The sequence below is a fragment of the Oncorhynchus gorbuscha genome, linkage group LG21, assembly GCF_021184085.1.
Source record: "Oncorhynchus gorbuscha isolate QuinsamMale2020 ecotype Even-year linkage group LG21, OgorEven_v1.0, whole genome shotgun sequence".
NCBI classification, from domain to species: domain Eukaryota; kingdom Metazoa; phylum Chordata; class Actinopteri; order Salmoniformes; family Salmonidae; genus Oncorhynchus; species Oncorhynchus gorbuscha.
In genome coordinates this window covers 27089787-27105250 of record NC_060193.1, presented here as the reverse complement: position 1 = coordinate 27105250, position 15464 = coordinate 27089787, and the positions used below count along the sequence as shown (strand labels likewise).

The following is a 15464-nucleotide window of genomic DNA, read 5'->3' as shown; positions in this document are numbered from 1 at the left end:
CAGGACACCAATAATAAGAAGAGACTTGCTTGGGCCATAAAACACGAGCAATGGACATTAGACCAGTGGAAATCTGTCCTTTTGTCTGATGAGTCCAAATATGAGATTTATGGTTCTAACCGCCGGGTATTTGTGAGACGCAGAGTAGGTGAACGGATGATCTCTGCATGTGTGGTTCCCACCAAGAAGCATGGAGGAGGAGGTGTGACGGTGCTTTAATGGTGACACTGTCAGTGATTTATTTAGAATTCAAGGCACACATAACCAGCATGGCTACCACAGCATTCTGCAGCGACACGCCATCCCATCTGGTTTGCACTTATCATTTGTTTTTCAACAGGACAATGACCCAACACACCTCCAGGCCATGCAAGGGCTATTTGACCAAAAAGGATAGTGATGGGTTGCTGCATCAGTTGACCTGGCCTCCACGATCACCCGACCTCATCCCAATTGAGATGGCTTGGAATGTATCAGAACTCAGGATAATACTCAGATGCAGACAGCTAAAGTCACAGATGTTTACTGACCCAAACAGGGGGCACGCAAAAGACAAGTCAAAGGCAGGCAGAGGTCCATAATTCAGGACAGAGTCAATAAGGTACAGAACAGCAGACAGGCTCGGGGTCAGGACAGGCAGAGGTTCTTAAACGGGTCAGAGTCAGGCAGGTACAGAACGGCAGGCAGGCTCGGTGTGTCCAAACTTTTGACTGGTACTGTATAACATTCTATTAGTTGCAATAATTTTGAACACAGCGTTGTTTTGAGGATCAGTTCATAAACAATGTGCCATGGAATCGGTACATCGGAAATCTCTTCCCAACTATTTTGTCATCTACATGGGACAGGTATACATTTTTGGTCCTTATACGAGACTGGTATACTTTTCTATTTATCAACATTTTCTTTAGCCAATTTTGGTCTTTAATGCTGGGTCGACAGACAACTTCCTTACTTTCTCCCCTTTCCTCTTCCATTTTTGCGATAATGCTGCAATTAGTTGGTTGTATTTTTGAGTAGAGTAGACATTTCCACATTTTGTTAGTTACATGCTTCACCAGTCCCATTTATGATAGAATTTACATTACTTCTTACTAGTAATGCTTTTATTGTTTTAGAAACATTACAAAGCATGCTCAGCCATTTTTTGTGTTTTGTTGCAGTAATTTGAGCAACAAAATATATATTTTTTCTGGTAAAAAATGTGAATGTTTGGTAGATATTTAAACCTACTAACCACAGTGGCTGGTGGACCAAAAGGTAAATGTCCTGTTCTCAATCATAGACCATAAGCCATCACCTGGTCAGTACTGTGTACAAGTGTGGCTTCAGCAGGCAGGCAGGCAGGCAGGCAGGCAGGCAGGCAGGCAGGCAGGCAGGCAGGCAGGCAGGCAGGCAGGCAGGCAGGCAGGCAGGCAGGCAGGCAGGCAGGCAGGCAGGCAGGCAGGCAGGCAGGCAGGCAGGCAGGCAGGCAGGCAGGCAGGCAGGCAGGCAGGCAGGCAGGCAGGCAGGCAGGCAGGCAGGCAGGCAGGCAGGCAGGCAGGCAGGCAGGCAGGCAGGCAGGCAGGCAGGCAGGCAGGCAGGCAGGCAGGCAGGCAGGCAGGCAGGCAGGCAGGCAGGCAGGCAGGCAGGCAGGCAGGCAGGCAGGCAGGCAGGCAGGCAGGCAGGCAGGCAGGCAGGCAGGCAGGCAGGCAGGCAGGCAGGCAGGCAGGCAGGCAGGCAGGCAGGCAGGCAGGCAGGCAGGCAGGCAGGCAGGCAGGCAGGCAGGCAGGCAGGCAGGCAGGCAGGCAGGCAGGCAGGCAGGCAGGCAGGCAGGCAGGCAGGCAGGCAGGCAGGCAGGCAGGCAGGCAGGCAGGCAGGCAGGCAGGCAGGCAGGCAGGCAGGCAGGCAGGCAGGCAGGCAGGCAGGCAGGCAGGCAGGCAGGCAGGCAGGCAGGCAGGCAGGCAGGCAGGCAGGCAGGCAGGCAGGCAGGTCAGTCTATGCTGTGTGTGTGGCCAACTGGAAAACCTGACGACCTTGTCTCGCTTAATTTCAGCATCGGATTGTGACCTCCAACCACGCACACACTCTACCCCCATACACAGAAATATGAAACAATGGGAAGATAGTGAACGAGAGAGGGCGATAGAGGAGGGGGCCAAAGGGCCTTGCATGGAGCGTACGAAAGGTCTGACACGTTTTCACTTTTCCTCTTTTCCTGACCATGTCCCAAGTATTTATATTCTGGGGCCACTAGAACCACCAAACATAGACTCTAGAACAAGTGCTGATTGATCTCCATGCAAAAATAAACCAACAGCCCTGCCTACTGAATGTGGTCCCTGATAGGCCCGACTGGTAGTATGTCAACAGGGGCATACTATTACCTTACTTATCACAGAACTATGGGGACACAACGTGGGGTATTGCTTGTCACTGCCAGTGTGTCTATGTGTGTGTGTGTGGTTGACCCGTGCTCGACTCAGAACAACTCTTCCACCCAAATGTCTGTGTTTTACTGTAAGTGTGTGTCCAGCATGACTTTCCCATGCTTCCCCACCCCCCCGTCTGCTGCTCTATAAGTATCCAGCATGACAGTGTGTGCCAAATTTAGACCAAGAGCTGATATATTACAGAGCATGCATGTCTCTGCTCTCAATATCACTGATAATGAAATCCAAGATGAGTCAACGTGAGACAAAGTATTACTGGACATTATTATACACAATAACTAATATGTTCTAGGTAATAGGCCAACTACAGTATTTGGGCTACATATAGTGGCTTCGGAATGTATTCAGACCCCTTGACTTTTTCCACATTTTGTTATATTACAGCCTTATTGTTTCCATTGATCATCCTTGAGATGTTCCTACAACTTGATTGAAGTCCACCTGTGGTGGATCCAATTGATTTGACATGATTTGGAAAGGCACACGCCTGTCTATGTAAGGTTCCACAGTTGACAGTGCATGTCAGAGCAAAAACCTTCCAGAAGTACAACCATCTCTGCAGCACACCTCCAATCAGGCCTTTATGGTTGAGTGGCCAGGCAGAAGCTACTCCTCAGTAAAAGGCACATGACAGCCCGCTTGGAGTTTGCCAAAAGGCACCTAAAGACTCTCAGACCATGAGAAACAAGATTCTCTGGCCTGATGAAATGAAGATTAAACTCTTTGGCCTGAATGCCAAGCATCATGTCTGGAGGAAACCTGTCACCATCCCTACTGTGAAGCATGGTGGTGGCAGCATCACGGAGTGTTTTTTTTCCAGCGGCAGGGACTGGGAGACTAGAAGAAAACCTGCTCCAGAGGGCTCAGGAATTCAGACTGGGGCGAAGTTTCACCTTCCAACAGGACAACAACTCTAAGCACACAGCCAAGACAATGCAGAAGTGGCTTCGGGACAAGTCTCTGAATGTCCATGAACCCGATCGAACATCTCTGGAGAGACCTGAAAACAGCTGTGCAGCAACAACTTAACAGAGCTTGAGAAGATCTGCAGAGAATAATGGGAGAAACTACCCAAATACAGGCGTGCCAAGCTTGTAGCATCATACCCAAGAAGACTTGATGTTGTAATTGCTGCCAAAGATCCTTTAACAAAATACTGAGTAAAGGGTCTGAATACTTATGTAACTGTGATATTTCTGTTTTTTTTATGCTTCTTAAATTAGCAAATAATATATAATAACTTGATTTTGCTTTGCCAATGTATTTAAATAACTGTGTTGTTGTAGAGGGGACCGTAACATTAGCAACTCTAAAAAATATACTTTAGGTTAAATGTTTTAATATATTTTGTCATTTTTTATTTGTATGTTTAGCTCACAAAATACCATTTAAAACTATGCATGTATAAATCATCGAGTCAACTGCTCAGTGGGTGTAAGATTTAACAGCCCTTAAATAAGTCGACATCGTCCTCTTGTGGGTGGATATTGCTTCGACGTCAAAGTTCCAAAAATGAACATGACGTAGTAGGTTAATGAAAACCTGTCGAAATGTAACAACTACACGTCGACTTAATTTTGATAGTATTCTGAAGGAATCAAATTGCTTTCGCTGTAAAACAATGTTTCACCTATTATGATGAGGATTCGCACTACCGTACATTTTATTTACCTCTGGTCCAGGGCTACATCGTAGCAGCTGTCGGAAGAGCGTCGTCATAACGTTGAACTTTACAGTGCGCATTAAAACAGATGTGCACTTCCAGAAAATATTATTGTCTGCTGAAAGTTGTCGGGCCGTTCAGTGTCATTTCTATCACATAGAAGTATTTGCCTATATTTAACTACCCTCTTGGCTTAAATTCCGTAAACCGGTGTATCCACAATTAGATCAATCTTGTGACAGCCAGTAAAGGGGCGGAGATTATGCACAAACTACACCGATATGACAGCAACGCTTGTAGTTTTCGTATGATACAAAGACAAGTTGTTTAGCCGATCGTTAATTTTACGCCTGCTACGTTAGTTTACTGATAGGCAAATAAGACCGTCAAAGCAAGTAGGATTCTTCACGTTCTCCTCGGTTCTTCTGGTCAAGAACCACCAAACAACAAGCAATTCCTTTTTGGTTTAAGAAAAGGTAAGAGATTCCTGCCATCTTCTTTCCATTACTTTCACGAAACTAAAGAAAGCACACAGCAACAGGCCAGAAAAGTTGTTAGTTATTCAACATAATTGAAAACATTAGGCCACAATTTATTTTATTTTAGAGTGTTTATAGTGATATTGAGCAGTGGGAAACCTAGCCTATTCTACAGTGTTTTTTTTATGGATGCTTAGTAAAATATGAATGTATTATCCTGCTATAGGCTATTCAATATTATTTACCCATCCCCATTGAATGATGACAGTGAGGTATGATCAAAGATAGTGGGTAAATTTAAGATCGTTTACCATAACAAAAAGGTCAGTTCTGGTCCACTTTAACTGCGTGTGTCTCCCATAGACACCAATGCAAGAACCGTTGGGTCTGGTCTACTTAGTTCAATGACATTCATTGAACCAGAAAACAACAACAACGAGTGGGTTGTCGCTTCCTCTTCTGTCTCAGGTATGATGACAAGAAACAAACCCACAGAGAGGATTGGTAGGGCTCGTAATTCAAGGTTATTGTGCTTTGAATATATACTCTGAATCATCTAAAACCATGTTTATAAAATGGTTACTTTGGATCCTGGATTACTGTATTGTGAAAATAACTAGTTAACTCAATGTATGTGACTGGAATAATATACAAAGTGGAAAATGCCTGACTTAGCTCACATCCCTGACTTAGCTCACATCCCTGACTTAGCTCACATCCCTGACTTAGCTCACATCCCTGACTTAGCTCACATCCCTGACTTAGCTCTGACCCCTGACTTAGCTCACATCCCTGACTTAGCTCTGACCCCTGACTTAGCTCTGACCCCTGACTTAGCTCTGACCCCAGACTTAGCTCTGACCCCAGACTTAGCTCTGACCCCAGACTTAGCTCTGACCCCAGACTTAGCTCTGACCCCAGACTTAGCTCTGACCCCAGACTTAGCTCTGACCCCAGACTTAGCTCTGACCCCAGACTTAGCTCTGACCCCAGACTTAGCTCTGACCCCAGACTTAGCTCTGACCCCAGACTTAGCTCTGACCCCAGACTTAGCTCTGACCCCAGACTTAGCTCACATCCCTGACTTAGCTCACATCCCTGACTTAGCTCACATCCCTGACTTAGCTCTGACCCCTGACTTAGCCCACATCCTCTATACATCTCAAAGCAAAATAAACTGAAATGCTTATTGGCTGTGCTGTATTGTGTGTGTGTGTGTATCAAACAAGTTGCATAACCACATGCATTGATGCACGTTTCAGATTTTATGTTGGATAATGTGAAAGGAGAAAGTTTTGGATTTTATAGCAGTCTTATTGTGAATGGATTGTTTGGAATGGTGGACATGTTTTAGTGTCGTTCTCTCTCTCTCATTCACAACAACCCTGTTCTCTCTGCTCTGTTTTTTTATTTTTTACAGCCCATGACCACTGACCATTTTATTTTTTTCTCCATAGAGACTACGGCAGTGGACAAGAGAGGAAGTCCTCCTACTATCCACTGTGCGTCCACTAACTAAGTGCTCATGTCAGCCCCAGGTAAATGGCTTCTACACCACTGTTGATGTTGATATCATATTATGCTGGGGTTGCTGTTTGCCCCTTGGTATTGCACCACGTGGATTTGTATAATGCTATTATTCCAATGTATTCCAGATAGGAATTTGAAACCAGAGCTTGGCTTGGCATGTAAAAGGCTGACTATGTTGATGTAAGCTTTGACGATTATTTGGATAATGACGTGGAAAATGAGCTCGGACCATGTTTGACTGATTTTTAAAGAACCTTTCTTCCTTGCAGTTTCCATTGAATGAGTGGTGCAGTGTTTTGGAATCCGTTGGTGTTTATCAATATGGCCCTCCTTTTGTTATGCAAACAGTTATTTCCTTAATGCAGATCTCCAATGCACATCATGAGCCTTAATAACACCAGTTCAAGCTCCCCACATATTTGCATCCATAACTCCATATACATGTTTTGATTTTTGTCAATAAGAATATATTTATGATACCCACTGTTTGTATTTCCTCCTATAGGTTACCCATCCCCTCACCAGGGTCCTGGAAGTTACTCCACGGCACCCTACCCTGTTCCTCATGGTGGGTATGGTGAGCCTAACCATGCTCCCCCACCGGTTGGCTTCCATATGGGCTACAACCAACAACAACCACACCCAGGCCAGCCTGTGATGTACCAGCCTGTGCCCATGCCCGAATATGGGGTACCTCAAATGGGCCCCAGCCCAGGCTATGGTGGTCCCATGCCTGGGCCCGAGTACGGTGCACCTCAGATGGGCCCCAGCCCAGGCTATGGTGGTCCCATGCCTGGGCCCAGATACGGTGCACCTCAGATGGGCCCCAGCCCAGGGTATGGTGGTCCCATGCCTGGGCCTGAATACGGTGCACCTAACTCGGGCCCTCCTGCAGCCATCTCCCCAGCCCCTGCAGCAGTTGTGCCTGTTGGAGTTCCACCTGGTCTGGAGTACCTAACACAGGTAGGTTTGCTTGGGAAGAGTAGCACAACAGGCTGTCAAGTACACTTTCACAAACATCATCTGTTATCACTGTGTAATCTTTGTTTTTCTTCCATGCGCTCTCTTTCTCCATATCTCTCACACTCTCTTCTGTGTGTGTTTCAGATTGACCAGATCCTTATACACCAAAAAGTGGAGTTGCTGGAAGGTGAGCTTGCTAGTCTTATCTGAGAACAGAAGTAAAGGCATTGTAAAAATCAATAAATCATGAGAAGAAAGTGACCAACACCGACCTACTGTTTTCATGTTTACATTCCTGCATTTCTGTCCTCTCACCATCCCCTCTTCCTTCTCCCTCCGTTCCCGTCTCCTCAGCGTTCATTGGCTTTGAGACCAACAACCAGTACGAGATCAAGAACAGCCTGGGTCAGAAGATCTACAAGGCCAAGGAGAAGAACGACTGCTGCACACGCAACTGCTGCGGTGCCCTGCGTAGCTTTGACATGAAGATCAAGGACAACATGGACCGCGAGGTCATCCGCCTCATACGCCCCTTCCGCTGTGCCTCCTGCTGGTGTCCCTGCTGCCTGCAAGAGGTACGATGGGGCACTGAACCCTGAGACAAATATTTGACTGCTTTGACTATGTAAACGGGACACAAATCAGGAAAAACAATATAAAATCATCATACTGAGTCTTAATGTGTTAGAGGAGTAAAGGGACAGGTCACCTAAAATGCAATTGGTTTATAAGGTTAGCATTAACATTGCCATACAACTGTATGAATTACAGATTAATAATGCTAATGCTAAGTTAATGCTGGTAATAAATGCATGCAAACTGTTGTACTGCAGGCCATTTTGGACTGTCCTACAAACTCCCTAGACCGTGCTTTGTAAAGAGTTATGAATGACACTGAATGGTCCTTTCAGTCTGACCCCTCTCCCAGACAGTCTTGATCTGGTGCCATCACTTCACCTTTATGCTGTCTCTATTGACTCACGTTTGCTGGCAGCCTGCCTACAGTATAGTGGCCTTCACGGGTCCAAACAGTTGGACCCATACCTAAATGGACCTTGGGCTTTTCCATCCGGACACAATATAAAAATGTTAAATATAGAGAGAGACCTGTTCTAAACTCACCTGGGGACAATTATTAAGCTACTTTATTAACCAGAGCTGATAAAGCACAAGGAAGCAAGAGGTGTGCTTTAGTACGGGCTGTGCTGTATGTGTCTAGTCTACTTTGAGTGTGACTGAGTAACATGGGGAACAGGGAGGGGAGACGAGTGCTATAGTCGACTAATAGCTGCTATAGCCAGGTTATTTTTCATCCAATATGATCACGTAGTACCTGTCTTGACTGCATCAAACTGGGGGAAGCTAGTTAACCGAGCTAGTTAACCAAGCTATCTAGCTAGCTGGGCTAATTTGAGGCTGCATGCGCTTTCTCACCCCACACAGTTACAAACAACAACTCCATTCGGAATATAAAGAAGCAGCCTACCTGTTGGCTCTTGGTTATTGTAGCCTATCCTTATCCTTTAACTTTTAATTCCACCTTCCATTGATTAGATATCTCCTCCCTTTTGACGCACACGGAGGCACTGCTATTATTCCTCGGCGTACACATCACAGACAACCTGAATTGGTCCACCCACACAGACAGCATCGTGAAGAAGGCGCAGCAGCGCCTCTTCAACCTCAGGAGGCTGAAGAAATTCGGCTTGTCACCAAAAGCACTCACAAACTTCTACAGATGCACAATTGAGAGCATCCGCCTGGTACGGCAACTGCTCCGCCCACAACCGTAAGGCTCTCCAGAGGGTAGTGAGGTCTGCACAATGCATCACCGGGGGCAAACTACCTGTCCTCCAGGACACCTACACCACCCGATGTCACAGGAAGGCAATAAAGATCATCAAGGACAACAACCACCCGAGCCACTACCTGTTCACCCCGCTATCATCCAGAAGGAGAGGTCAATACAGGTGCATCAAAGCTGGGACCGAGAGACTGAAAAACAGCTTCTATCTCAAGGCCATCAGACTGTCAAACAGCCACCACTAACATTGAGTGGCTGCTGCCAACACACTGATTCAACTCCAGCCACTTTAATAATGGGAATTGATGTAAAATATATCACTAGCCACTTTAAACAATGCTACTTAATATAATGTTTACATACCCTACATTATTCATCACATATGTATACGTATATACTGTACTCTATATCATCTACTGCATCTTTATGTAATACATGTATCACTAGCCACTTTAAACTATGCCACTTTGTTTACATACTCATCTCATATGTGTATATACTGTACTCGATACCATCTACTGCATCTTGCCTATGCCGCTCTGTACCATCACTCATTCATGTATCTTTATGTACATATTCTTTATCCCTTTACACTTGTGTGTATAAGGTAGTAGTTTTGGAATTGTTAGTTAGATTACTCGTTGGTTATTACTGCATTGTCGGAACTAGAAGCACAAGCATTTCGCTACACTTGCATTAACATCTGCCAGCCATGTGTATGTGACAAATAAATTTGATTTGATAGACCATTGTCGCTTTGATGACTTACAGTATGATTGGCCAACAACAACAAGCTACACGTGCCACTCTCGTGAAAAGCAAATAGCTGCAGCATAAGTGGTACAATTTCTGCAGCAGTTGCGTTCGGATCTGTATAGGTCCTTCTGGACGAGTCAGTTATAATTACACATACCAGAGACCCATGACCATCATATCAGATGTGACGCAGACCTCTGTTGATATTTAGAATTCTGGATCTGGAACCGTTCGTGTCCTGGTTTGGGTCTCTGGTATTTGTGTACAGGTGGATTTGTGAAGAACTCTACTACAGTACATTCCCATGAGACGTGAAGGTCCCTTATGACTGCAGTTTCACACAATTGTTCAGCATCTATGGAGACCTCAAATTTAGTTATATAGCCCTTCGTACATCAGCTGATATCTCAGTGCTGTACAGAAACCCAGCCTAAAACCCCAAACAGCAAGCAATGCAGGTGTAGAGGCACGGTGGCTAGGAAAAACTCCCTAGAAAGGCCAAAACCTAGGAAGAAACCTAGAGAGGAACCAGGCTATGAGGGGTGGCCAGTCCTCTTCTGGTTGTGCCGGGTGGAGATTACAACAGAAAATGGCCAAGATGTTCAGATGTTCATAAATTACCAGCATGTTCAAATAATAATAATCACAGTTGTTGTAGAGGGTGCAGCAAGTCAGCACCTCAGGAATTAATGTCAGTTGGCTTTTCATAGCCAATCATTAAGAGTATCTTTACCACTCCTGCTGTCTCTAGAGAGTTGAAAACAGCTGGTCTGGGACAGGTAGCACGTCCGGTGAACAGGTCAGGATTCCATAGCCGCAGGCAGAACATTTGAAACTGGAGCAGCAGCACGGCCAGGTGGACTGGGGACAGCAAAGAGTCATCATGCCAGGTAGTCCTGAGTCCTAGGGCTCAGGTCCTCCGAGAGAAAGAGAGAATTAGAGAGAGCATACTTAAATTTACACAGGACACCGGATAAGACAGGAGAAGTACTCCAGATATAACAAACTGACCCTAGCCCCCGACACAAACCACTGCAGCATAAATACTGGAGGCTGAGACAGGAGGGGTCAGGAGACACTGTGGCCCTATCCGATGATACCCCCGGACAGGGCCAAACAGGAAGGATATAACCCCACCCACTTTGCCAAAGGACAGCCCCCACACCACTAGAGGGATATCTTCAACCACCAACTTACCATCCTGAGACAAGGCTGAGTATAGCCTACAAATATCTCTGCCACGGCACAACCCAAGGGGGGGGCGCCAACCCAGATAGGAAGATCACGTCAGTGACTCAACCCACTCAAGTGACGCACCCCTCCTAGGGACGGCATGAAAGAGCACCAGTAAGCCAGTGACTCAGCCCCTGTAATAGGGATAGAGGCAGAGAATCCCATTGGAGAGAGGGGAACCGGCCAGGCATAGACAACAAGGGCGGTTTGTTGCTCCAGAGCCTTTCCGTTCACCTTCACACTCCTGGGCCAGACTACACTCAATCATATGACCCACTGAAGAGATGAGTCTTCAGTAAAGACTTAAAGGTTGAGACCGAGTCTGCGTCTCTCACATGGGTAGGCAGACCATTCCATAAAAATTGAGCTCTATATGAGAAAGTCCTACCTCCAGCTGTTTGCTTAGAAATTCTAGGGACAATTAAGAGGCCTGCGTCTTGTGACTGTAGTGTACGTGTAGGTATGTACAGCAGGACCAAATCAGAAAGATGGGTAGGAGCAAGCCCATGTAATGATTTGTAGGTTAGCAGTAAATCCTTGAAACCAGCCCTTGCCTTAACAGGAAGCCAGTGTAGGGAGGCTAGCACAGGAATAATATGATAACATTTTGGGGTTCTAGTCAGGATTCTATCAGCCGTATTTAGCACTAACTGAAGTTTATTTAGTGCTTTATCTGGGTAACCGGAAAGTTGAGTACTGCAGTAGTCTAACCTAAAAGTAACAAAAGCATGGATTAATTTTTCTGCATAATTTTTGGACAGAAAGTTTAAGATTTTTGCAATGTTATGTAGATGGAAAAAAGCTGCCCTTGAAACAGTCTTGATATGTTCGTCAAAAGAGAGATCAGGGTCCAGAGTAACGCCGAGGTCCTTCACAGTTTTATTTGAGACGACTGTACAACCATCAAGATTAATTGTCAGATTTAACAGAAGATCTCTTTGTTTTTTGGGACCTAGAACAAGCATCTCTGTTTTGTCCGAGTTTAAAAGTAGAAAGTTTGCAGCCGTCCACTTTCTTATGTCTGAAACACAGGCTTCTAGCAGGGGCAATTTTGGGGCTTCACCATGTTTCATTGGAATGTACAGCTGTGTGTCATCCGCATAGCAGTGAAAGTTAATATTATATTTTCGAATGACATCCCCAAGAGGTAAAATATATAGGGAAAACAATAGTGGGACTAAAATGTAACCATGAGGAACACCAACATTTACAGTTTATTTGTCAGAGGACAAACCATTCAGAGACAAACTGATATCTTTCCGACAGATAAGATCTAAACCAGGCCAGAACTTGTCCGTGTAGACCAATTTGGATTTCAAATCTCTCCAAAAACCAGACTGAAGCATTTCGTATACATTGTTTGTCTTCAGGAAGGCAGTGAGTTGCTGCGCAACAGCTTTTTGTAACATTGTTGAGAGGAATGGAAGATTCGATATAGGCCGATAGTTTTTTATATTTTCTGGGTCAAGGTTTGGCTTTTTCAAGAGAGGCTTTATTACTGCCACTTTTAGTGAGTTTGGTACACATCCGGTGGATTTATTATGTTCAACAAAGGAGGGCCAAGCACAGCCCCACAGTTACCATGTGAAGCATATTATCTTTGTCATGATAGTGATTGCTACGCCAATATCAGACACCAATACACTCATCAAATTAGTGCCATGTTACCTGCTGAAACGAGCTTTACACTAAGCCAAGCACATGCTATTTAAAGCCACAGTGTACAGATTAGCCACAGTGTACAGATTATAAACATGGCTATTATAAACATGGTCAAATACCTTTCAAATGTTGTGTCCCTCAGCTCGAGGTCCAAGCCCCGCCTGGCACCACCATAGGCTATGTGTCCCAGGACTGGAACCCCTGCGTGCCCAAGTTCTCCATCAAGGGGGCCAACAAGGAGACCGTAATGAAGCTGGAGGGACCCTGCTTTGCCTGCAACTGCTGCGGGGACGTCAACTTCAAGGTAAGGGGTCATGAACCGAGGGTGAAAGCGCTGGTCCAATGTGAAGCCAATTTTGAGTTTTCGCTTTCTTTGGGTGAAATCAGTTAACCGTCCTATTTAACTAGAACAAACCTAATATTTGACTTTTATTTTAGACCAGAAAAGATTGGATAAGTTGCGCGTTTTATTGTCTACACACCCATCCAATCCTTTCAGAAGTAGTGATGAGGTGCAGTGGCCAGAAATCTTTGTCTCTGACCCATGTGCTTTTCTGCCGCCCTCGTAGCTGACGGGGAAAGATGGAGGCAAGCCCATCGGCCGCATCAGTAAGCAGTGGAGTGGCCTGATAAAGGAGGTCTTCACCGACACGGACAACTTTGGCATCCAGTTCCCCATGGACCTGGACGTCAAGATGAAGGCTGTGCTCATGGGCACCTGTTTCCTCATCGTGAGTCCATCCATCTGTTTGAATAAAGATATATTCAAGAAAATGTTAGGTTTTTCTAATTCCAGAGCTTTACAGGCGTAAAGCCTAAAACTGAGCTGATAAGATAAGCAGTCGTTGGAGGAAATTTAATTGACATTTTCTTTCCTCTTCACAGGATTTCATGTTCTTCGAGAAGGTTGGCAACACAAAGCAGCGTAACACCGTCTTCTCATAACGTAGGAAAAGAAAGAAAGACTGAGCCCTTGAGGCAATGCAGTCTGTTTTTCCGATCCCGTTCGGAACCTCCATTTTTTTTCCCCAGAATCTATAAGGAACTCCGTCCTTATTCAAAAGCTTAGAGGACACTGCCAATCCCAGGACTCTTTGTGTGAAACACAACATGAGGCCTTATCTGATGATGAGCTTACATTTGAGCCAAAATGCCCTCTCTGGACTGTTTCTGTGTATCCATCCAAATGTAAGAATCAGCAACTGGGCTATAAGACATAGGCTTTAGTTGTCTTTCATGGGTTTCTCCACTCTCTGCATGGAATGTGTTTTATCTACGGTATGTTTTGTCATATCTCTATTTTCTATTTGTTTTCTATAACATTGATGTGGGGTTCAGAACAGTAAGCCTAATGGAAAATACCAGTTATATATTAACCTAACTACATATTCTTTGAGATTTCCGTTTTGTCTGTGTGCAATGGTATATTTTACATCATGTTATTTGTAAGCCAAATGTATATGTTAATCTATCTATACTTCACCAGCCATTAAATTATTACTGTAGAAATCTAGGTAATTTCATGATTAGTCTAGTACTTTTAAAGAGATTATAGGATTAACACTTGCAATACACTACTATACTAACTGTAGCAGCTGTGGTTGTATTAGCTGCTTTATTAGATTTTTTAAGACGACCACATACACTACCATTCAAAAGTTTGGGGTCACTTAGAAATGTCCTTGTTTTTAAAAGAAAATCAATTTTTTTGTCCATTTTAAAATAGCATCAAATGGATCAGAAATAGAGTGTAGACATTGTTAATGTTGGAAATGACTATTGTAGCTGGAAATGGCAGAATTGTAATGGAATATCTACATAGGTGTACAGAGGCCCATTTATCAGCAACCATCCCTCCTGTTTTCCAATGGCATGTTGTGTTAGCTAATCCAAGTTGATCATTTTAAAAGGCTAATTGATCATTAGAACATCCTTTTGCAATTATGTTAGCACAGCTGAAAACTGTTGTGCTGATTTATGGAAGCAATTACAACTGCCCTTCTTTAGACTAGTTGAGTATCTGGAGCGTCAGCATTTGTCGGTTCGATTACAGGCTCAAAAGGGACAGAAACAAAAGACCTTTCTTCTGAAACTCATCATTTACATTTACATTTAAGTCATTTAGCAGACGCTCTTATCCAGAGCGACTTATCAGTCTATTGTTTTGAACGGTAGTGTACATTATCATACAAACAAAGTACACCTGTATTATGATTTATGGTGAAAACTAGAGTAGTTTGAAGGACCATTAATGGGAGAAGACTAATTCTGACTTGGAATGCTTGTACTAAATATACATGCTAATGAAATATGGGATATTTGTGGATGGATATGTTTATGTACTCTGAAGTGCTCCTTGTCTTGTCTCCTGCTGTATTTGTGACTCTTCTATTGTTTGTTGCCATGCCATAAATATGAATATACTACAGTATAGGACAACAAGGCTATTTTTCCCTTCCTCTTTCTCATGACTCTGCCTTGAAGCTTTGTTTACAGTGCACTGTTCATGGTCTGTGCTGGTGCTCTGGGGACTGACTCAGTTTTTCCTCTCTCGCCCTCCTTCCTCTAGAGATGGGAGTAAACCATGGGGTTGGATCTGTGCCAATAGACAACAAGTAAAACTGAGTTGAGGCACTGAAAGAGGAAAATAATATAGGAAAGTTGAGGAAGGACAACAAAAACAGAGATGAGGGCAACGGACGACAGAGAGCGAGACTGACAGGAGGAAGTTGAGGTTAAAGAACATAGGGCCAAAAGTTCATTTTAGCTTGATCTGAAAATGTGCTCTGAGGTTTCGTATGGAGGGTGTGACGCTGTTGCAGAGCCTGTGGAGTCATGCAGAGGCCAAATCAAGTTCTGCACTGCAAAGCCTTGTGTTTCTCAAATTTTGTAACAATGCGGAGGGCTCCATATTGACATGACTGGTTGACTGAAGTTGAGGG

At 44.5% G+C, this 15464-nt stretch overlaps 1 protein-coding gene across 2 annotated transcripts; it reads left to right on the top strand.

Moving 5' to 3' along the window:
* Positions 1–3999: 3999 nt before the first annotated feature.
* On the top strand, positions 4000–14288 carry LOC124008280 (phospholipid scramblase 2-like). Of its 2 annotated transcripts, XM_046319434.1 has the most exons (9): positions 4002–4571; positions 4938–5042; positions 6032–6112; positions 6610–7067; positions 7212–7254; positions 7422–7642; positions 12665–12826; positions 13092–13253; positions 13408–14288. In XM_046319434.1, the coding sequence occupies exons 3-9, from the start codon at positions 6100–6102 to the stop codon at positions 13465–13467; spliced, it is 1119 nt and encodes a 372-aa protein (XP_046175390.1). In that variant the 5' UTR covers positions 4002–4571; positions 4938–5042; positions 6032–6099; the 3' UTR covers positions 13468–14288. The 2 variants fall into 2 exon arrangements, with proteins under 2 accessions (XP_046175391.1, XP_046175390.1); XM_046319435.1 differs by lacking the exon at positions 4938–5042 and having other exon boundaries at positions 4000–4571.
* The last annotated feature ends 1176 nt before the right edge of the window (positions 14289–15464 follow it).